Source organism: Tripterygium wilfordii, chromosome 18, assembly GCF_013401445.1.
Source record: "Tripterygium wilfordii isolate XIE 37 chromosome 18, ASM1340144v1, whole genome shotgun sequence".
In the NCBI taxonomy this organism is placed as follows: domain Eukaryota; kingdom Viridiplantae; phylum Streptophyta; class Magnoliopsida; order Celastrales; family Celastraceae; genus Tripterygium; species Tripterygium wilfordii.
In genome coordinates, this window is record NC_052249.1 from 1456722 (window position 1) to 1478406 (window position 21685).

The 21685-nt window shown below is 36.5% G+C and overlaps 5 protein-coding genes and 1 pseudogene across 5 annotated transcripts; 3 read left to right on the forward strand and 3 right to left on the reverse strand.

The window, feature by feature from the left end:
* Positions 1-160: 160 nt before the first annotated feature.
* LOC119983707 (protein TRIGALACTOSYLDIACYLGLYCEROL 4, chloroplastic) lies at positions 161-3616 on the reverse strand. Its single transcript, XM_038827399.1, has 5 exons — positions 3264-3616; positions 2804-3053; positions 1598-1979; positions 926-1242; positions 161-519 (listed from the first exon to the last, which is right to left on the reverse strand). Exons 1-5 carry the CDS (start codon positions 3536-3538, stop codon positions 322-324), a joined length of 1422 nt encoding a protein of 473 aa, XP_038683327.1. The 5' UTR covers positions 3539-3616; the 3' UTR covers positions 161-321.
* Positions 3617-5835: 2219 nt separating this feature from the next.
* LOC119984302 (putative invertase inhibitor) lies at positions 5836-6434 on the forward strand. The gene has a single exon (XM_038828172.1). It carries the CDS (start codon positions 5836-5838, stop codon positions 6400-6402), a length of 567 nt encoding a protein of 188 aa, XP_038684100.1. The 3' UTR covers positions 6403-6434.
* A 1506-nt stretch (positions 6435-7940) lies between these two features.
* LOC119984495 (acyl carrier protein 1, mitochondrial) lies at positions 7941-8938 on the reverse strand. Its single transcript, XM_038828482.1, has 2 exons — positions 8719-8938; positions 7941-8283 (listed from the first exon to the last, which is right to left on the reverse strand). The coding sequence occupies exons 1-2, from the start codon at positions 8911-8913 to the stop codon at positions 8107-8109; spliced, it is 372 nt and encodes a 123-aa protein (XP_038684410.1). The 5' UTR covers positions 8914-8938; the 3' UTR covers positions 7941-8106.
* Positions 8939-9315: 377 nt separating this feature from the next.
* LOC119984305 (transcription factor JUNGBRUNNEN 1-like) lies at positions 9316-10875 on the forward strand. Its single transcript, XM_038828173.1, has 3 exons — positions 9316-9451; positions 10018-10463; positions 10627-10875. Exons 1-3 carry the CDS (start codon positions 9316-9318, stop codon positions 10873-10875), a joined length of 831 nt encoding a protein of 276 aa, XP_038684101.1.
* Positions 10876-11662: 787 nt separating this feature from the next.
* Positions 11663-15439, forward strand: LOC119983585 (ras-related protein RABH1b-like). Its single transcript, XM_038827261.1, has 6 exons — positions 11663-11957; positions 13069-13139; positions 13383-13471; positions 13825-13936; positions 14392-14482; positions 15032-15439. Exons 1-6 carry the CDS (start codon positions 11841-11843, stop codon positions 15176-15178), a joined length of 627 nt encoding a protein of 208 aa, XP_038683189.1. The 5' UTR covers positions 11663-11840; the 3' UTR covers positions 15179-15439.
* A 1930-nt stretch (positions 15440-17369) lies between these two features.
* Positions 17370-20818, reverse strand: LOC119983699 (annotated as a pseudogene).
* Positions 20819-21685: the final 867 nt, after the last annotated feature.

The following is a 21685-nucleotide window of genomic DNA, read 5'->3' on the forward strand; positions in this document are numbered from 1 at the left end:
GAAAATTTGTCAAGATCCTGTGACATTTTATACCCAAAAATCTGATTCATTCTGGATTTGTACTCTGATTTGAAAAGAAAGTCTAAAGCTTTTATGGGCAAGAGAAGCTATCAACTATGAAGTCAAGTTTCATCCCAAAAGCCTATGTAAATTATTCAAATTGAGTTAAAGACTCCGGCATTGGCACAGTGGAGATTAAGATCTTTTCTTCTTCAAGAAACAATGGCTAATGTACAGCAGTAAAATAATTTTCTAATAGGATAGACAAAGAGTTAACATGTAACAATCATAAGACAAGAGGCACAAAGGGAAAAATATTGCTTAGAACTCAAACAGACGTAATTCGATCATCCCTTCTTTCCTTTTTGGGGAATACCATGCAACAACTTTCCCTGAGCTTAGGAGCCTCAATGAGTAATTCAAGCTGCATATAAGATCCTCCATATGCGGACCACTTTTTTCTGACGATGCGCTGAGCGAAAACCTTGAATCTAGTCGAAAAACAATAGGCCCGGCAATCTGGAAAGCCATAAGGGAAACTGTATGATAAGAATAGTGCCGAGACACACCAAGAGTTCAGATTTTCTTTACTTCATTTCAAAAATAAATCGTCTATCTGGGAAAATGTCATAATTCATAAACTTTGTCACAGGAACCTCAGTTCCTCGCCTTTTCTGAATCAAAAGTAAATTTAGCCACCCAACCTTAGGACAAAGTTTCCAGGCAAGCAGAAAATAACAGGTTGAATTTTCATGATAAACCTCATAACAGCAGAAAGCAGCATATAGATTTCACTACATGCACTAATGATGACTCATTACTTTAATTTCGTCAAATTGAGTAAATCATTTGCAAGTTTGTTCCACAATATAGATCCAGTTTTTGAACAGAGACAAACAAGATCAGAAGCTATGAACAGAAGTACCTGCTGCTGAAAGATCAAATTGAGCCTCGGCGAAGACAAGGGATTGTCAATGCTTCGAACTGATGGACTCCTAATAACATTGAAAACCCTGCTGGCAAGAGCTGAAGCCGAACAGATATCTAGACGGGCATCTACCCTGGTCAAGTCACCATAATCCTTTTTGAACCTCCCATGTTGGAATGTGCAGCAAACTGAGCCGAACAGATCTGCAATCAGTGGACTTCTCTTTCTAATATTCCTATGAACATCTTCACCACCTTGGGTTTGAACGGACGCTGGGCTCTCCCCGCCCCCAAACCATGCTGCGCATGTGCCACCTAACATGTCACATTAATGTAGGTTAGAAGCAACTAATTAGACAAAAGAAAACTGCTTCCTAGTTATAACACAAGAAAAAAAAAAGAACAAATACAGATGAGCACTGTTACTAAAAATTTAGTAGTATTTAGCTCCTCAGCATTTCAGTTGAAGAGAACCTTCCAAGAAAATCTATCATCATTCAACATGAAGCCATCTCCAACTAATACTTGTAAAAGTACATAATTGTAAGTTTGTAACCAAAATTTCATTCTAGTTACACTGTTTATAAGAAGGAGCCACCACGCAAAATTATTTGTATTTTGTAATACCAGATATGTCTACGAGATCTACTGTGAGACGCAAAAAAAATACCTATAACGCCAGATACGGCCGCGTGAGGCTCTCTAAGAAACACATCATAAGAAGGCCGTAAATACCAAGCCTTGTTAGTTCTTATGACGACGTCCTTCAATTTCTCCTTTTGCCTCCAAAGGTCCACACTCTTATCATAAGAAAAGGCAGCTTTAGCACATAATCCAGGCATTAATGAAAATGGCACCTCACTGTCAATGGCATTGACTGCATAGGGATCACCGGTGTTTTTGTGTATGCCAAAACGGTATCGTAACCCGGAACCAGAGCCAAGGGAAGACAAATCAAGGCTAATTGACTCTGGAACTTCCCAGTATTTTCCTTTATGGTCAATGAATAGCTCAGGCCATGCAGCCTCCAACGTAATGTCGTGTTCTGGGAGCTGTATAAACACATAACCTAGTCAGGACAGCTTACATCCAGTCTGGAAAAAGAAAACCAGAGTTCACCATATAGATCAATTCAATGAGATAAAAGTTCAACAGACTTTCTGGCAGGAACATTTCATGTGTTAGAATGAAGCTTAAAGTGTATGAGCTAAGAATGATGTGATACCAGGGACTGCATCAAGGAAAACGAGTTAGCAGAAATGGTAAACATGTTTCTGTGTGGACGTTCCAGATGTCAAGTGTCAACTCAAGGATGAGGAACCATGATTACTGAGTGCAATATCAATTACTAATAATTACGAACAAAGAAAATTTTGCTCGATTGTTACAAGGGTACAACCTAGAGGTTACAAGTTAAATTTCAGGAACCAATCTCTAGTCTTTGTCTCTCCACATATAAGTGAGGATAAGGTCTACGTATATCCTGACTGTCTCTAAACCCGACCATTGCGGGAGTCATGTGCACGGGAATTATTGTTAAAAGTTGTGAAATGGCAACATAATACACAAATTCAGAAGCCACAACATAGTCATGCTTTTGATAACTCCACTAGATTTTTTCACTAAGATTAACAACATTATACTCAAATTTATCTTAACAATACACATTTTAACAAGGAAATCATGAACCAAAAGATTAGGCAAAACTCTAATGTGGGATGGTGGTATGGAAGATAAAAAATCTCTCCTCTTTTGAAAGAGACAACTCCGAAATTCATGAAAAATATATACTTTTACGTAGAGATTCAATTATTTCGGCAGATAGTTTCACATAATTATCCTAATGGATATAAGTAAAAGGAATACAAATGCCTGCCTGGTGAAAGAGCATCATTTTGTAGCGATTTTTCTTCTTTTCACCATGCCGTTCTGTGCTCAACAGTAAGGATGATGAGGAACTCAGAGAAAATTGTGAGCTTAAACCAATCGAATAGAGTGACTTGTCCAAAAATTGCTTCGCGGCCTCTTTGATTACAGGGAGTCCAAACTCCTCTGCTCTGGCAATTTCTTTTTTAACTGCAGAAATCAGTTTCTTTGGACGGAACTGCCCAATTAATCCCAGCCACCTACAGAAATAAAGTTCGAGGATTGCACCCATTATTTTGTTAAAATTGAAAGTAATTGCTTGAATCAAATTAGCATCTCTTAAATGAATTACTGAGCAGCACAAGTTAATTTCGAGACCCCCAAATAGATTGAAGAAATATTAGAGAATGGCGTAACAGCATAACCAATACTATCGGAAACAAACAACAAGAGAGAAAATCTGAAATTACCAGTTGGACGTCTCCAGTCTGAGCAAGAGAGATTGCAGAGAGAAGGAACCTAGCTCCTTGTGATGGGGAACGGGAGAATAAGAAGGGATGATACCCAGAGGAAACCCCATTCCCATAATCGAGAGCTGCTGCATTCTCAAAGCGCGGCTAGCTCGCGTGCCGTCTTGCGGAAAAGGGTGGCCGGGAACGGACCGGGCACACCCGTCAAGGAATTGCGGCGACGCTACGTTCTGGTCCCAGAATTGTGAGTCCATTGCCGTTCTCAGGTTCGCCATTTTCTCCCTCTTAGTGACCTTCGGAGAAGAAATGGAGTTTTCAAGGTTTTTCTTATCTGAGTTGCCGCTAAGGGACTGTTTTGCTGTTTTTGGGGTTTATGGGTTTTATTTTTTTTAGGAATAAATGATACGGAAACCCTTCAACTTTCAAACAAAAGATCAGTTGAACCCTTAAGTTTTTTTCCGATCAAACAAGCGTCCACGTTAGTCCTCAACCCACTTTTCCGTTAAAAAAATCTGATGTGGCTTGACTGAGATGTGATTTTGTTAAAAATGATAATTACGTGTAAATTTGACATGGCATTTTAGAAATAAAAATTAAAAAGCAAAGAAAAAAATTAAAACAACTCAGGGTCTAATTTCCATGACATGGCCTTTTAGAAAGAAAAGGCAAATAAAAATCAAAACCCCCTTTCGCAAACCCTAAAACCCATATCAAGATCAATTCATCGATCTACACTCAATTCGTCGATCTCTGCCCATGAAAATCCATAGCAAGATCAAGCTCCACGAGTCCCTCTGCTTAGCCCTCTCAAACAGAGATTCCTTGATTCCTTGCTGTATAGAACTAGTGGATTTTTTAGGTTTGATTTAATTGGGTTATTTTGCTTGATGGGTTCAGTAAGAGGGCTTAGAAAGAGGAGAAAGAAAGAGATAAATATATATAAAATTGCTTTCTTGATCTATTCCGTTCAGATAAACTTCTTGAATTTCTGCTTTCTTGGATCTATTCCATTCGGCTAATTACATTTCCTTGCTTTTCTTGAATTTCTGCTGCATCTCATAAAATTCACTTTAGAAAGAGGAGAATTACAAAGATAAATCTGTATTAGAAGTGCTTTCTGTGATTTCAATTCTTGCTCTTTTTGTTGTTCGGTCATTGACAAATTGTAGTGAATAAGGGAGAAAATTAAAATAAATAAATTTATGATGTGTATTTCTGGAATATCAATAAATAAATAAAAATTACACATAAGCAACTAACGGCCACTGTCATTTCTGTTATAACGGAAAAGTGATCGAAAGGCTACTTTGTACTGTTGTTTGAAATTGCGGGGTTTGTTTGCTTTGAAAAAAAGTTTAGGGGATGAACTAGTCTTTTACGAAAATTCAAGGGTTTTTTTTTGATACTTATTCCTTTTTTTTACTAGTTTTATCTTTCCTTGTGAGTTGTCAGTCGTCACTTCTATGCGGGCACAGCTAGATACTTTTGAGTTCTGTGCGAGGCGTGATTGAGTTTAGATGCATAGCGAATCCAAAAATAAGGTCATTAGGGTAACAATTAAATAGGATAATGACCAATGACCTCACATTTTTTTTTTTGGTTTTTTATATAGCATGAATAGAATCACTAATAATAATTTCATATAATAAAGCAATATATTTTTATTTATCACAATTACTCTCTACGAGTTTTCATATTTTGAAAAAATTATATTACAATATCCTTAGTAATAATTCCAAACAACTCTTTCTCTATAAAACATACAAGATAATTATTCAAAATTTGGTCGCTCATCCAATTGCGAAAAATTGTTTTAACAATGTTCATTCTTGAAAAACATCTTTCAATACTTGTCGTTGCAATAGGCAAGACCAATGCTAACTTCAAAAGTCGATATACCAAAGGAAAACAAAGATGATTCTTTGTTTGTATTAACAATCTAGAAAAATCACTAAGTCCCTTCAACTAACTAAATTTATCAACTATACGTATATATGCAATGTATGTCTCTAATTGATGCTCTAGAGCCATGCATTTAATGAGAGAGAAGTCATCAGGATAAAATTGAGCTAACCTTATCAACTTTGATGGATCAAAATCATCAAAAGCATCATTTGTAGGAGAGACTCGCAAGTCACAATAGCCCTAATCGTAACTCGTAAGCCGTAACATCTAACTCGTAAGAGGAGAGAAAGAGAAGGAGCGACTGAGCGATTGATCACAAGCCACAACAAGTCTACACACATATTAAGAGTTAGATAAGATATGATTGTTCTAGTGGTTCAATAATTTTAATCAATCAAACTTTTATTATTAATCATATGAAGAGTTCTAGACTCGACTAACATAATCTCATGTTAATTCACATTTATATTAATTATGATTGATTATTTTCATTTCACATGAATTAATTCCATAATTCATAACCATTTTTAGGTCATATCATATGTGTCCCAACATTACTCTCTCTCTCTCATCTTCACAAGTAACTATCAAATAACTTCTTCACAAAGGAAAAACATGCCTTCCTGATCTATAAATTATTTTCTTGATGACAACAAGAGCAAGAAAAATGTGGCTTAACTTCTCTTCTTCTTCTTCTTCTTCCTTTTCCCTCTTAATGTTCCTTCTCTTCTTGTTTACCTTCCATGCCTTAGCAGCACAAGATATAATCAATACTACTTGTCAGAAATGCTCACAACATGATCCAAAAATTGACTACAACTTCTGTGTAACCTCTCTTCAAGCAGATCCCAGAACCCGCAGCGCCGATCTTCGCAAACTCGGATTGATTTCAATCAAGTTACTTGCACACAATCTGACAACTACAAGGCAAAGTATTGAGGGGATGTTGAAGAAGAAGAAGATTAATGATCCACACATAAGGGCATGCTTGAATGATTGTTTGGAGCTTTATTCTGATGCCATCGATACAATCGAACAGTCCAACAAAGATTACAAGTCCAAGCACTATGAAGATGCTAATATGGATATAAGTTCAGTAATGGATGCTTCCACCACTTGTGAACATGGGTTCAAGGAGAAAGATGGTGCAAGTTCACCATTGACAAAGAGGAATAACAATGTGTTTCAGTTGTCTGCTATAGCACTTTCAATCATCAATATGCTTCGTTCATAATGTATAATAATACAAATATATATATTACAGTGTGTTCTTCTTGTTCCTTCATTTTGTAAGAAGTTGTAAATTATTTGTGTTGTCCATCTTGTTTTATTACAAATTGTCTTGTGATCCTATCTCTTCAGTGAAAATTTTGTTTGAAGATACAGTCGTCAAACAAGTTGCTAATGCTGTATTTTGTTCTTTAAAGCTAACTTAAAGATAAGAGTGACTTCTAATTCTATGATTGACGAATAATGGCAAGCTTTTACTTCAACCAATCGGCTTCAGATGGGTTAAATTGTCATATAGACATATAAGTAAAGGACACTTTTTAGTGATAGATGACAAATGGGATCCACTACTTTGGATTTCACATACTTTTAATTAATGATGTAAACATAGACCCTTTACTTAACACCCTCATATGAAAATTCATATATATATACGTATTGAAATCTCAGCCATTGGGCCTCCCTCACCAACGACTGAGATTTTAAAGCTACAAATTTTCCTTTTGAAACCGTATACACCACTTCCCTATAAGCCACATAATTTTAGTTATATGTTGTTCATTAATGTCTTTGTGTGAGATGCGTGAAACGAGGAAACCACGAAAGAAGGGTTTTCACCGAGTCTTCATACGCGTTGAAAAGGGAAGTTTGTAACTTTAAGATCTCAGCCGTTTGTGAAATCCAACAACTGAGAAAGTCCGCATAACAAAAATTCTCTTTATATATATATAAGGTCAAAATCCAATCCGGTCGGTAAGTACAAATGAAGATATTTTAAAAGTAAAGTGTATAAACAAGTAACATCTATCCTTGTAAAAGAACATTGAATAGTTTTAAAAAAAGGTTTATTAGTGCCCTAACTTGTGCACCAAAAACTCTAATAATGGAAAAACTTTCTTACACTCAAAAGATGAAGAACCATCAATGGGAAGATGTAGAATATAGAAGAACTGGTGACAAAAGTGTAGGAGATATGAACTATGAAAAGGGGGTCTCACTCAAGTGTGTAATTATTAATCAGCTAATAATGCAGCTCATGTTAAAATTAAGCAGCTTCAATAATATATGCAAGGACTTGAGGGAAAACTAACAAGAGAATTAAGGCTTGTAAACAAATACGTTTCCAAAAGAATGAAAACAACATATCACAATATCCTTTGGCAAGGATGCAAGGTTGTGACAGTATTGGGAAGCAACAACAGAGAAAACAGAGAGTTTCCACGACTATTCTCCCCAATCTAGCTTTTCCCAACTCCAATTACAAGACTCTTGATACCAAGATATGAACTTCTACAAAGCCTCGAGCGATGTGCACAGTTGAGATTCAAGTAAATGGATTAAACTCAGAACTCAGAGTAACATATTCATCAATTCTAACTAAAACTTGGCTGCTAAACTCCACATCCCAAGTGCCACAGACCAAAAAAAACCGTAAACTCAATTCGGATGAAAATAGAATGGATCTAAAACAGAGATACAACGAATCAAAGACCAGTAAAAGTATCACGCAACCAAAGAAAATACTTTGCAAAGAGAAATATGGAGGTTTATAAAGAACGGTAACACAATTGAAAAATGCTAGTCCAATAAAGATCATTTGTTATCAAACAGATTCTGATTATTTGCCCTCCAATTACAGGGATCAGTGTTCTACAAACAACCAACAAATGAAACAAAGCAAGGTGGCAGAGAACCCCCTCGTGGAAGGTTAACTAGCCATTGGATGGTTAGAGATGTACTCAATGGCCAGAGTGCAAGAGTCAATCTTATCAGCTTCTTTGTCTGGAATTTCAAGCTTGAACTCTTCCTCCAGCGCCATTACAATCTCCACAGTATCCAAGCTATCTAAGCCCAAGTCCTTCTGGAAATGTGCATCAGGAGCAATCTGCAGATTATTGACCAAGAACTTCCAAATTGTCAGTGAACTAGTTGGAAAATTATATCGTGGATTTGACTTTGAGATCAACAATGCTCATTTGATTAATGAACAAATAAAATCCACAAAGTTGAGAACGCCCAAAAATGTAGACTAGTAATGGAATGGGGATTAGATAAACTACAACAAAGTAGCTTACTGCGTTACAAATTACACAATTAATTGAAATCAACACAAATAGTCACTTGCAATGAAGGTACAGCCAAAACTCAATACCTACTTCACAAATCGAGCAATATCTCAGTAAAACACCCAATCAAACGACCGCAATTCATGGTTTCCCATATGAAGAACTCCAATATCTCTCGTAATCTAAACATAAATCGAGCGAAATGGAACAATTTTGACGAAATAGATAGATTAGATTGCTGATTGCTTACTGACCTTGGAAGGATCGACCTTAGGGAAACTCTTGACGACATCGAGAACTCTCGCAATGACCTCTTCTTTGGTGATATGATCGTCGTGAGACGACATCAACCGAACGGAACCACCGAGACCCCATCGCCGAGAATTTAATCCGGTTAGGGTTTGGACAGGGACTCTGATGTGTCGAAGTACGGCCGCTCTCATAGCCATTTCGCCAGTAACCAGTCTTCGCTCTTTCACTGGAGATGAAAGAAATAGCGAAACTACTTACTGATCACGCGCTGTGCACGTGTTCACGACCCAATTCAATCTTACATTCTTGGGCTCTGGCCCAAGAATGTGACAGAAGGTGGATCTCCTCGCCAACTGGAGCGGGGATCCCCACCCTCTCGAGAAGCCCATCTAAAATTACCAAGAAATTGGTTTAAATAATAAATAATTTTATAGGAGAGACATTAAATATGAGGTAATTGATCAAAACATTAGTAATTAGTAATTTTCACGAATAAAATCATTAAATACAACGCAAAACAATTGTTAACTTATCGTCGACTTCCATGATATCATATGATAATATGTTATATACATATATATAAACAAATATACGATCCAATGAGAGAGTTACAAGAATGCAATCTAGAAATCACTTATTCAATTACTCGTCGCCATGAAAGTTTGAGCACATGTGTTGTTTACCTATTGAGAATATTTGTGGTTGGGATAGCTCATAGCAGTGTGACTAGTTTCTGTATTAGAATTGCATAAACTTAAATTTTAAAATTTGGTTTCATTCAAATATTATGCAGGCTTTTATAATTTTATTATCTTGAAACTTTTCCACACATTGGGTTTTGGAATTCCTTTCTATATTTTTTATTCAAAATATATATCAAAAATACATTTCCCAAATATACTAAATTTACGATTATCTGGTAAAATCTGCTTGAATCTTCATTTATTGAATAATTTCTATTTAATTCCTAGTTTCATAAATCTATACATTAATCCCATGAGGGAAACTTTTTTTTAAAGGGAGGGTGATCCGAACCCTGATCCCCAAATACTCACCATCTTTACCACTCCAATTAATAACTCGGGTGTTTCATAAGGAAACTTATAACCGCACTATCCCTTTATTTGTAATTTTCAAACATTCGACTCCTTTCAAGGAAACTGGCCCTAACCATTCCCACGCTAGCTATTTATATGCACCGCACGGACAATGCCACTGAGCTTGGGATAGTTGTGTCTTTATCGTCTGTCTGTTTGACTCTGTTTTTCCTAATTTCCCTTCTTTTTTGCCCTAATCACAAGTTCAATTGGTTTCGATCGTCACCATGATAAGAACTCGAAGAGTGCAGAGTTGTTCTCCGTCAGATGAAGAGTTAATCAGTCATTGCCTATACAACAAACTTCACAACAGGCCTATTATTCCAGGTAATTATACTGTGAAGGAGTTTGATCTGTACAGTGAAGAGCCCTGGGACATATGGAACAAGAATGGTGGTCTTGAATTGGAAACTAAAAACAACAAGGGGTTTCTTTACTTTTTTACCAAGTTGAACAGGAAAACTCCTAAAAGCAAGAGATTTGATCGACGGGTAGCTGGGTCCAACGGCGGTGGATGGGAAGCTGAGGACTCTCCCAAACAGATTACTGCTAATAATTGTATTGGGTTTAAGAAGAGATTCCGATACGAGAATCTGAATAATTCGGAGCAGCACGGTCGATGGATCATGTTCGAATTCAATCTTGGACATGTAAGTTCTAAGCTACTCTTATGATTGATCTTGATACATGTAACTGGTACCTGATATATATATCCAGTGCATCTAATTCAGCTGCCGGAATAATTTGGATACTCACTGCCGGACTTTCTTCTTTTTTTTTCTCTAACTTTTCTTTTTTTTTTTACCAATTCAGCCTGAGGACCTTGTGCTCTGTAGCCTAAAGAAGAATGTCAATTCAAAAGCAGGAAGAAAGGGATGGAAAGAACACATTGAGCCCCAGCAACCTACTCCTTCCTCAACTACAGCAGACTGCAATAGCAGAGCAATATATGATCAAGACTCACTGCAGAATCAACCATTGACAATGTCTACTCCAGCTGGTGCAGACAAATGTGATGATGATCAAGTGGTTTGCAGTGATGCAATATGGGAGTTTGACTGATGCAGAATCACTCATCCTTCAGTGTGGAAGAGAGTGAGATTGAGATGCTTCCTAATGAGAATTGTAACATTCATATGGGTTGGGAGAGGTTATATTATTTTGACGAGAAGTAAATAAGTGTGCATAGGATTTTTGAGGTTTAGGTTGTTGTAGTATATCACTATATCTATCTATGCATGATTTTCCATCTGTCTTTGATTGTAAGCTTGTTAAATTTGTCATGATTGTTTGTAATAATGTGGGATATCGATGTTTTGCACTCTAATACATCTCTTCTTTTCGCATCTCAATTTTGAGGTATATATTGTAGTAAATCTATCTATGCGTGATTTCCAACTGTCTTTAACTGTAATCTTAATTGCTAAATTTGTTCATGATTGTTTTAATAATAAGGGTATCGAGGTTTTGCACTTATATACATCTCTTGTTTTCGCATATCCATTATTGCGACAGAATCATCTCAATTGATGATAGTCAGTGGCGAATCTCTTTGCGGGCCGAATTATATGTACTCAAAAATTATTGAGTTCGATTCCTATGATAACAATGGACAAGCTTGTCAACCTTTATCATGAAACGAAAGATAAATTTACATGGTGTCTTTGTAGACTTGTGGGCTATCAAAAGAAATTATAAATAATTAAATACTATACCTCTATTTATTTATTTTGCCCCTTTTTTAAAAATGTTTTTTTAATGCACTACAAAATAAATTTTTCCCGGATTTTTTAAAATATATTTTAATAAAAAAGTAGGGGCTGGTTGTTTAAAAAAAGAGCTAAAACAGAAAACATCAAAGGCCCTTTCTTCATAGTGCTGTGCAATATAGAGGCTCCCGATTAACGAGGGTTCCCCGAGATCTCCAATTTTGCCGGCAATATTTCCGGTTGATTCTCCCCGAGATCTCGAGCTTGATTGAAATATCTGTCTGATCCGGTGAGCGTTTCGATTAGATCGGAATTGTCATGGCTCCGGTTTCGGCTCTGGCTAAGTACAAACTCGTCTTCTTGGGAGATCAGTCCGTGGGGAAGACCAGTATCATTACCCGCTTCATGTACGATAAATTCGATAACACATATCAGGTACTTTTCACGGATCAGTTCGATCCAGGATCTTTGTGCGTTCTCGTTTCGGTTTTGACTGGTCGTTGAATTTTGGGATTCTTTGACTTTTTGTATTCGATCTCAGTTGAGAATGACGTTTGTTTTGGCATGTATTGGTTTGTCATTGTCAATTTTTTTTGGGAAGCTACTCTGAGAGATTTTATCGCGCGAATTTTCGTAGATTCATGTAGTTTCTTCATTGGTTGTGGTCATTCGGATCTTCTTTGTGATCAGAGTGGATTTCGGTCTGCCTAGGGCCTTCGAGATGTCGGAGCCAAGCTTTTCGTGCGATTTTGATATCCTTATTGCCTTTCCCTGTGTAGAAGTGAGATTTTGCGTCAAGGCTTCGGTGGTGATCCTTTTGTTTTGGCGTCATACACTGAGATTGTAATTCAAAGATGTTGTAGTTCTTGAGATTTCGTTTACCCCAATCAAACTTGTGCACGAGAGTTGTTTACCTATTTTTTCCTATTGAGGTGGATTCGAGCATGTATTCATTTTGCTTAAGTTGAGGTCCATTGAACTTGCCTATATACTCTAGCTTGCTAGTCCAAACTTGAGCCACATCACTTTCTCTCTATATTATTTATTTTAAAGTATTATGTTACCAGTCTTTGCTTGCGAATGCCTGAATATAACCATATTCAAACTCTAGCCTATGCCTCTGTATTAAAACTTGACTCGAGGTCAGCTGCAACCGAAATAAAACCAAGTGCAATTGAGTTTAAGCTCCTAGAAACAGTCTAGGTTTGCGTATATCATTTCTGTTTCCAACCCTGCCTAGTGCAGGAGCCTTGTGCACGGCCGCACGGGAGTTATTTACCTTTTTTACCTTGTTTTGCAGTTTCCTATTCACGGTTTGCAAAATGTAACTTTTTGTTCCTTTGATTTGATTTCATTCCAGCTTTGCGTGTGATTTGCTTGAAATTAGATTGATTTTATTTAGTTAACTCTAGCATACATGCATGTTATGTGTGTGCATGTGTCTCTGAATAAAGCCTCTAGCATACACATATTAATTTACTCGGCCTATTCAGATTCTTTATTTGTTCACTTTGTGAGCTTATATATGTCTTTTATTTTTAATCAGGCTACTATCGGTATTGATTTTCTGTCAAAGACAATGTATCTTGAAGATCGAACAGTTCGATTGCAGCTCTGGTGGGACATTAGTTTCAAATCCTTCAAACCTTTTTCATTTTACCAGAGATTTTATAATGTTCTATTAGCTTCTGTTTGCTAGAATTGTCCAATTGTGATGATTAAGGGAGAACTTCAATGATTAACATAGGACAGGAGGGATGTCCCGTAGTTACCTAGTTTGTTTGGTACGCTGGTTAATATTTATCTTTGTCTATTTGGTTTATATTTCTATTTGACTCAAGTATTTAACTTTTGCAATAGGGATACTGCAGGGCAGGAAAGATTCAGGAGTCTCATTCCAAGTTACATCAGGGATTCCTCTGTGGCTGTTATTGTATTTGATGTTGCAAGTATGCCATCTTTTCTTATGTCTTTATCTGTTTTTGGAAATTCCTGCTAATTTATGGATTTCCCATTCAATTCTATACTGTCTTTTTTAGGCAGGCATATTAAAGAGTCACGGTTACTTGTAGCTTTTAACTACATGAATAAAATACATCTTGCTGTTTTGGACATTGTATTCTAACTAGATTTTGATATAAAGTTTGGGATCAGCTACATGAATCTATGAGCAATGGGAATTCACTACATGCATTCGTTTCCGCTATTCATTTCATAGGATCATACTTTCTATTCAACATAAAGTTGCGTGGTTCATGAAATTTGCTAACTGGATTGTAACTATGTCTCTTTCCCTATTTAGGCAGGCAGTCATTTCTGAACACATCCAAGTGGATTGAAGAGGTTCGCACTGAGCGAGGCAGTGATGTTATCATTGTGCTTGTTGGCAACAAGACAGATCTTGTGGACAAAAGGTTGGATTTTGCTATTTTTGTATAAAGCATTTAACTTACATTCTAATGTAATGTAATTGCTTAGTCTGATTAAAGATGCTTGTTTGGCCATATGGAGAATCAGTTGATAATTTGGATCGGTTATGTTGCAAGTAACAATGACTTAATTATGTTGTTTTAAAAGGAAAAACTATATTAAGCTGCTGCTACTGGCGCCCGAGTGTCACCAAGTTGACTCCACAGTTCCCAGAAAACACTTTCGAAAATATCTAAATAGTATATGAGATACTACATTTGTCCCCTATTAATTTCTTACTTTGCCCCCACTAAAACTTCAAAATTATTACTTGATCCAGAGAGTTTCTTGGTTTAATGCCCTCTTGTACACTTGGAGAAGGAAGATTAAATCATTATTGCTACATATGTACTTTATGCACGGGAGTTTTTGTTTACTCGTCTTGTGACTGGTTTGGCAGGCAAGTTTCAATAGAGGAAGGAGAAGCCAAAGCTCGTGAACTCAATGTCATGTTTATTGAAACTAGTGCCAAGGCTGGTTTCAATATAAAGGTAAACTGCTCCATGTTTTTCTTTTAAAATACAAAGGTAAACACTGTTATCCTCTTCTATCTTGAGATAGTCTTTCCTTGGAATTATCCTATAATTGACAGTGGATCTTATTGCTCGCACATTATGGCCCTTAGGGGCTTGTGTATGGTCCAAATTCTTGTTTTCATGGCCCTAGTAATGGATTTCTCCAGTTGTTAGTCATGAGCACTATCAATTTTGAATGCAAAGAGTCATGAGCATTATTAATGAAAGACTTGATGGCAGAAAGTTGTTTAAAATGTTCCTTTCTCAGATCAGGTTATGTTGATATTCATATATATGAATGTATATATCATATCCTGGATCACAAGAATAAATATTTAATTGGAACATCAAGTCATAAATCATACTAAAGTTGTGGATCTTATTCAAAGTTTTGAAGTGCCTGATAAGAGCTGGTAACTTGCAGTACAGTTTGCGCCCGTTGTCAGAACCCAATTGTTATAGTGATTCATTAGTCTTGTGTTTCTGCCAAGTAATGGAGGTTTTCCTTTCCATAACCCTCTTCAGGCATTGTTTCGGAAGATTGCAGCAGCCTTGCCAGGAATGGAAACACTTTCTTCGACAAAGCAAGAAGATATGGTCGATGTCAATCTCAGGTCTTCCAACACTAATGCATCTCAGTCACAAACACAGTCAGGAGGGTGTGCCTGTTGATAGGAACATTTGAGATCTAAGCGCTTCGTTCATCTTCTTATTCCCTTACATGCTTTATGACATTCAAGGCTGTCTATAAATTTTCCATGTCCACATTTTGTAGCATTGGCTTTTGAGTTTGGTTCATTTTTATGAGGTTTATTTTTTACAAGGATAATGTTGTGCTAGTTAGGCTAGTCAACATGTATTGTTCGCATGTATCAAGTTTCTTCATCTTAACTTCTCGTAAGTTTTTTGTTAGAATAAATTTGTTTACACAGATGGTTTGTATTCCTACTAGTTAGGAAGTTTTACCTATTATATAAACGTAACTAGTTAAGAAATTTTACCTATTATATATTGAACTTCACAACGCCCTCCACCTAGAGGGCGATGTGAGACAAAAAACTTAATTTATTGATCACTCGGTAGCTCATCCAATATTCTGTGGGCACGCTTCCCTTTTGTGGTGTTTTCTTCTTCCGTTTTTTGTGGTGTTTTCTTTTCAAGAGAACCTGAAAAAGGTTAAAATTTCTATGACTAAAAGTGGTTTCACTTTTTTTCTCCAAAATGACATGACAATGTGACATTACATCAACTCTTCTGGAAAAACGATCTCGTCAACTTCTGGAAAAACGATCTCTAGTCAACACAGATGTGATTGTCTCTCTTAATGTTTCTTATTATATTTTCTTAATTAAATTTTTTTTTTTTCAGAATTCAATTCTATGACAATTCAACACATAATTTCATCCACTATAAAAAAGTATTTAATTCAATGACAATTAATTAGAATGCAAGGACTTTCTTGTTTGAACCTAGCAGCTTCTTATTCATAACCCTTTTCCACATTACTGTTAAACTACATTCAACATTTCATGAAAAAGGACATCCAACCAAATCTTGATTTGAAAAAACTCTTTCATCCAATAGTCTTGGTCTTTCTATACATACATACCTACATACATACATACATACATATATATATATATATAATCATTAATACAAATTTCTTTTTTGGAATACCGCTCAAAAATATGTTTCCCATTAAAATCGAACATTTGACACACAAATGCTTAACTCAGTCGATTGTCAATCGAGCCACCTCTTGTTGGTATCATTAACACAAATTTGAATTCAAATGAGCCCTTGTTTATCAAAATCAAAAGCCAAAGAACCTGACTCATGATTCAAAATTCTCAAAAAAATAAAGCCAAGTAAAAGAAGAAAATAATAAAAGAAAAGAAAAGGAACATTATTGGCTTTAAATCAAACCTGCTTACCACCAGAACAAAAGTCAAATAATCAAACGGTTGGAGCCAAAACATTAAAAGGACATGACCGTACTGGAACATATTCCCCCCAATATACCTTTGTCATCCAATATCGTAGATCATACGGTATTCGGAATTCATATGAATACGACCTACCTTTTCTGACCGTTAATAAAGAAAGATTTGGTCATGTCTCTATCATCAAGGGCCCCACCTTTCTTGAAGACCCTTGTGGGGCCCCGTTAATAAAGAAGATTTGGTCATGTCATGATCAAGGCCGTACCTTTATTCTAGACCTTTATACCACCTAGTTATTAACTGGACAAGTGGAACTTTTGCCCTAATTTGCAATTCAAGGACACATTATATACTTGACTTTGTTCTTTAATTTGCAATTCATCTAATAAAGGAGATTATTCTTTTGTAAATTTGGTTTAGGAATTTTAGTTTTAGCACTCTTTTTTTTCTTTTTTTAATTTAAGGGAAATTAAGAGGGATAGGACTAGAACCCACATCCTAGTGGGTGAGATGTCCCTTACATGCTAATAATTTGCCGTTCAATCACCAATTGGTTTGTAGTTTTTAGCACTCTTGAACATTTTACAGTGTTACGGATTAGAGATTAATTTCAAATCATATTTAGCTTTGTTGTGATCAATTGGTTCAAGATAATCCTTGTGCTTTAAAAACTACGTTTCATATATTTTATACTTGAACAATAATTCAATGGCAGAGTAATCTTCTAATTTTTATTAGTTTTGATATTTTGGGTCTTTAAATTTTTTGGTGAGCAAACATCGTTAAGACATTGACCGACAAATTTATTATGCCATTAATTTATTTTTCTTTTTTTTAATAAATTTATTTTTTTGTACAAAAATAAAATAACTTCTTTTTTTTTAATATTTTAGATGAAAATAACCATTTTATAATGTATAACAGATAAATTATATTTATAAACGGTATAAAAAAAATAACAGCCCACAAAATGAAAATTTGGGAAGGGCAAAATCGTACATTCCTATTGTCAAATCACCGCAGTCAAAATGCCAGTTAACGGTTGTGATTGACTCTCCCGAAATCCGCCACCTTCCTCGACCGGTTCGCACAATGTGCTGCTGCACTTGCAAGATGAGGATTTGCCGGAACTCGGACATCAGCGGAATATCCTAAACCGGCGGCAGACCTCCCTTCTGGTTCCCTTGCCTGCTCGGGCTCGCCCTCAAGCAAAATACCAACCCTGTCGACACGTTCCGGCCCTGCCCTGGCTTCCCTCGCCGTGCCACCGATGGTCCTCCCACCGGCGTTTTTGGGACTTGAGACGACTCATCAGAATTTCCACTACCGGAAGGACGATGATCGGAATTTTCACAAACGGTTTCTAATCCTTCTACCGGCAACATTCCCCTATCCGCCCTCCTTCGAGGTCTGTGGCATCCGGTACATGAAGCATCGACCATTGGGAACCTCGATTTCTTCTTCCGTGTAGCGCTGAAAATATTCGCGAACCAGGACGGCGAAGACGATGATGCACTGCACGAATCTCCAGCATCCGAATTTTGATTCGGATCCGTCTTGATATCCTCGGATCTGGACCTAAATATTCTACAGAGAAGAGGGAATCTGGCGAACTTGCTAAAAGATCTGGACGTCGTGATGGAAGTAGTGACTCCATTGACGGTGTTGTAACCGGGGCCTACTTGAGGAGTACTGTAGAATCGTACATCGAAGTGATTGTCCAAATTGGTAGTGGTGGTGTGGTAAGATTTTCGGCGAGTGACGTATGGAGAGACGGAGCACGGGAATAGCAGAGGCGGAGGTTCGGAGTCGGACTTCCTGTGTGATTCAGCTGCGGAGGCGCGTGAATGGGCTTTTTGCGTCAATTGGGCCTGCTGGTGCTGGTTATGCTGGGCCTGGGCTTGTACGACCATGAACTCGAAGAGCCGCTCGCGAAGACAAGAGGCGCAGACGCCCACGGTGCTACTCAGGTCAGTTGGGTGCTTCGTGCAACTCATTTACTTTCACTGTGACTATAAACGTCCCGCTTGTGTGCTTATGTATATGTATACGTTATATGCTATTGCGATTGGGTCTCCTGTTGTTGGTGGAAGAGATGTGATGAGGAAAACAAAGGCTGGCGTTTGTTTTCTTCTTGGTTCTGCGTCAAGAGACTTGAGACAGAGAAAGTTGGGAGTTTGTATATATAGTTATATACAAGGGAATGAGACTCATATCTTTCTTGAATAGAGAGAGAGGAATCCAAACACAGAAATATTGGACATGCAAACAAGATCTGCAGGAGTGATTTACTTGGGTTTTGTAGATTGAAAAATTAAGTTTTTTGACATAATAAGATATAATACAGTTCTATACGTATAACATATCTGATTTATTACCAAATAAACAAAGAAAAAAAGGTTTGATGGTTTTTATGGTTAGAAACTGTAGAAGGATTTTTTTTTCCCCTTCCTTTTGTAGTGTTGACTGCTTTATGTTATTATTAGATGGGTTTTTAATGACGAGCTAATCCAATCCAATACAATAAATATTGGATACTTCAATCCTTAACAAGTGTCCTTAGGATACCCGTTAACACTACCCTCAAACAATTTGAAGTCGGGTGTGAGAAACAAGTTGGTTAGGAATATTGGACAAAAGTGAGGTGTCACAATCTTGGTTGGCCAGCACCAATGGTCCTTTTAAGTTTTAACCACACGGCTGCTTGTCTATTTGGAAAAAGATGCCGCGTTCAAGTGTGGCTGTGGGGGATGGGGTTACCATTTATTGAGATCGAATTGTCGAATGTGTTGAGTTTATATCATACGTTTTAGAATTGTTATGTTTTATTTGTGTTGAATTTAATTTTCTTTTCAAATAAAAAATGCATCATTTTGATCTCAAAATGCTATTACAAGTTACAACGGAGCCTGTTGTATTAAGGTTTTTAAATCATTCTTACTCTACAATTTTCAAGATGGGTTAGCAATAGGTGATTATAGGGCAACCTGTGACTTTAGCTTTACCAGTTTCTAAGTGCGCCATTGCTATCCTCAAAAAGGTGTAATAGAGTTGACGGATACTTACTTTGAACCACCCACACTAAAGGGTTTGCTGTGTTAACTATATTGGAATGGATTTTTACCTCTTGATAATGGTTCTGCTTAACTCCGTTTGCGCCTGCAGCCGATCCCAAGTCCAGATAAAGGAGGAGGGTTGCGGTAGGTTTGTAACTAGCGTAAATTTTGTCAAACATAAGAACATGAGTCTAAATGAGAATATTGTTGGAGCGTTCCCTACTTGAGAGGTGGATGTGGATTCCTATTGATATTCTCATAAACTTATATAGCCAACCCCAAACTTTTGTGATAAAAACTTTGATGATGATGATAACCGTTCTGCTTAATTTGTTGGCTTGGAGGAAGGAGGTTGAGCAGCAAAAATCGCAAATTCTTCAGAATTTTTTGTTTTCTGAGAGAATTTCCTTTCAGAATTGGGTTTTGGTCATAGTTGGCTAGCCACTTAACTCACCAATTAGTAGTCATACTGTGCTGATTGCGTGAACGTTTAATTCATGTCTGTTTCTATCAGTAAGATGTTTGGATAAGGTTAAAGTAAGGAGTGAGTAGCTCAGGCTAGCAAAACATTGCTTGTTTTTCATAATTTTGTTGGTGTTATTGCTGCGATCATGTCTATACTGTATTCATATTTTGTGAAAAACGTTGAATTTCTTATTTTTTATTTAACTACACTGTTCAAATTTTTTATATATTTTTTCCCAAAAGTATTTGTACATTGAATCTAAATCCGCCATTGTAGTGGCTTTTGTAGTTGTCGACTTATTCAGCCATTTGACATATCATATATTCGTATCTACAATTTAGAGATTTGTTTTTTGGGTTTTGCCTCTTGGATAGGAATAGGATGTTCTTTTCCTCCGGGATGCATGCCAATGTGTCCAAGTTCATGGTATATATATAAATATATACTATATGTATATTATCTTTAAAAACATATGTGAACACTTTAGTGTCCAAGAAAATTCTCCACATAGCAAGATTATATATATTTTTAAAAATCAATTATTTTATCACAAAATTATTATAAACTAAAAAAAAAGAGTGGTAGTGTACTCTTTATGGTTTTTTGCATTATTTCTAAACATGAATTTCTCATGTTGTTTGGATTACTATATCAAGTTACAAATACACTCGAGCCACTAGTTAGAGTGATAAGGATAGTGTGTATCACCCTTATGACCAAGATTCGAATCTCCCTCCCCGTTTAAAAAAAAAAGTTCCAAATGTTTTTGGCATGGCTTCATAGTTTAATCCAGTCAATTCTTTCTATCTTTTGTGTTAATATATAATATATAGTGGTGATGTATGAGATTCCTAAGTCTAAATTTGGATTAGCAGAGTTGACGTACAGAAGTACTGAAGAACCGACTATCCAAATCATGGTGATGGTGGCTTAATTATTTGTCAAAATTGGACAGTTCTGATAATTGAGTTCTCTCTTACCATTCTACTTGTTTATTATATTGATCATACCCCACTATCTTCTTCATAGTGGTTATAGACTTTGTTTTGTTTAATTGATTGATTGATCAAATAGACTTCTTCTTTTCCCTCCTAACCTGTTTTGCAGTATCGGACTTATTCAGAGACAATGATGCAACAACATCTTCCAAGTTTTGGTTTGTGAGGAAAAAAAACAAAGGAGCTAACTAAATCATTTAGAAAAGTTATTCTGATTATCAACATCATTCACCATCTTGGTTGTGTTACAATTCTTAAGGGTGCTAAGACTCATTGATGGCGAAGGAGACAAGCTTTGAGAGCAGGGGGTGTCAATGGGAGCCACCTCCCTTTCAAAACATGAAACTGAACAAAAAAGGGTTTAAGCCTCAACACGTCATTCCATAATAATAAACGTTATTCCTAATACCACGTTAATGACCTAAGAATTTACAAACACTAACAGATGAACTACAAAGTTTAGGAATTGAACTTCAATGTGGCTTATTGGAAATATCATATGGCACTAGTTACAATGGAAAGGGATTATCGAGGTGAAGTGCTTGTTATGATGGCAAGTTTGCCTTCTTGAACAATGAATTGTTGGTTGAGACGGTGAATTTGATTGCTGTAATTTTTAACACAAGTGGGAGGTCATGAGTTCAAATTTCATACGTGTTTTTATCAGTGCAATTTACAATATAGACCCTTACTTAATCCAACGTGTGCTAATGGCA

Coding starts and splice junctions, on each gene's coding strand:
- LOC119983585 (XM_038827261.1), top strand. CDS start 11,841: ATGGCTCCGGTTTCGGCTCTGGCTAAGTACAAACTCGTCTTCTTGGGA. Junction 13,140..13,382: donor ACAGTTCGATTGCAGCTCTG/GTGGGACATTAG, acceptor CTTTTGCAATAG/GGATACTGCAGGGCAGGAAA. Junction 14,483..15,031: donor AGGCTGGTTTCAATATAAAG/GTAAACTGCTCC, acceptor AACCCTCTTCAG/GCATTGTTTCGGAAGATTGC.
- LOC119984495 (XM_038828482.1), bottom strand. CDS start 8,913: ATGGCTATGAGAGCGGCCGTACTTCGACACATCAGAGTCCCTGTCCAA. Junction 8,284..8,718: donor CTAAGGTCGATCCTTCCAAG/GTCAGTAAGCAA, acceptor AATAATCTGCAG/ATTGCTCCTGATGCACATTT.
- LOC119984302 (XM_038828172.1), top strand. CDS start 5,836: ATGTGGCTTAACTTCTCTTCTTCTTCTTCTTCTTCCTTTTCCCTCTTA.
- LOC119984305 (XM_038828173.1), top strand. CDS start 9,316: ATGAGAGAGTTACAAGAATGCAATCTAGAAATCACTTATTCAATTACT. Junction 9,452..10,017: donor TAGCAGTGTGACTAGTTTCT/GTATTAGAATTG, acceptor CCTAATCACAAG/TTCAATTGGTTTCGATCGTC. Junction 10,464..10,626: donor TCGAATTCAATCTTGGACAT/GTAAGTTCTAAG, acceptor TTACCAATTCAG/CCTGAGGACCTTGTGCTCTG.
- LOC119983707 (XM_038827399.1), bottom strand. CDS start 3,538: ATGGCGAACCTGAGAACGGCAATGGACTCACAATTCTGGGACCAGAAC. Junction 1,980..2,803: donor AAATGATGCTCTTTCACCAG/GCAGGCATTTGT, acceptor GTGTTTATACAG/CTCCCAGAACACGACATTAC. Junction 1,243..1,597: donor GGCCGTATCTGGCGTTATAG/GTATTTTTTTTG, acceptor GTGACATGTTAG/GTGGCACATGCGCAGCATGG.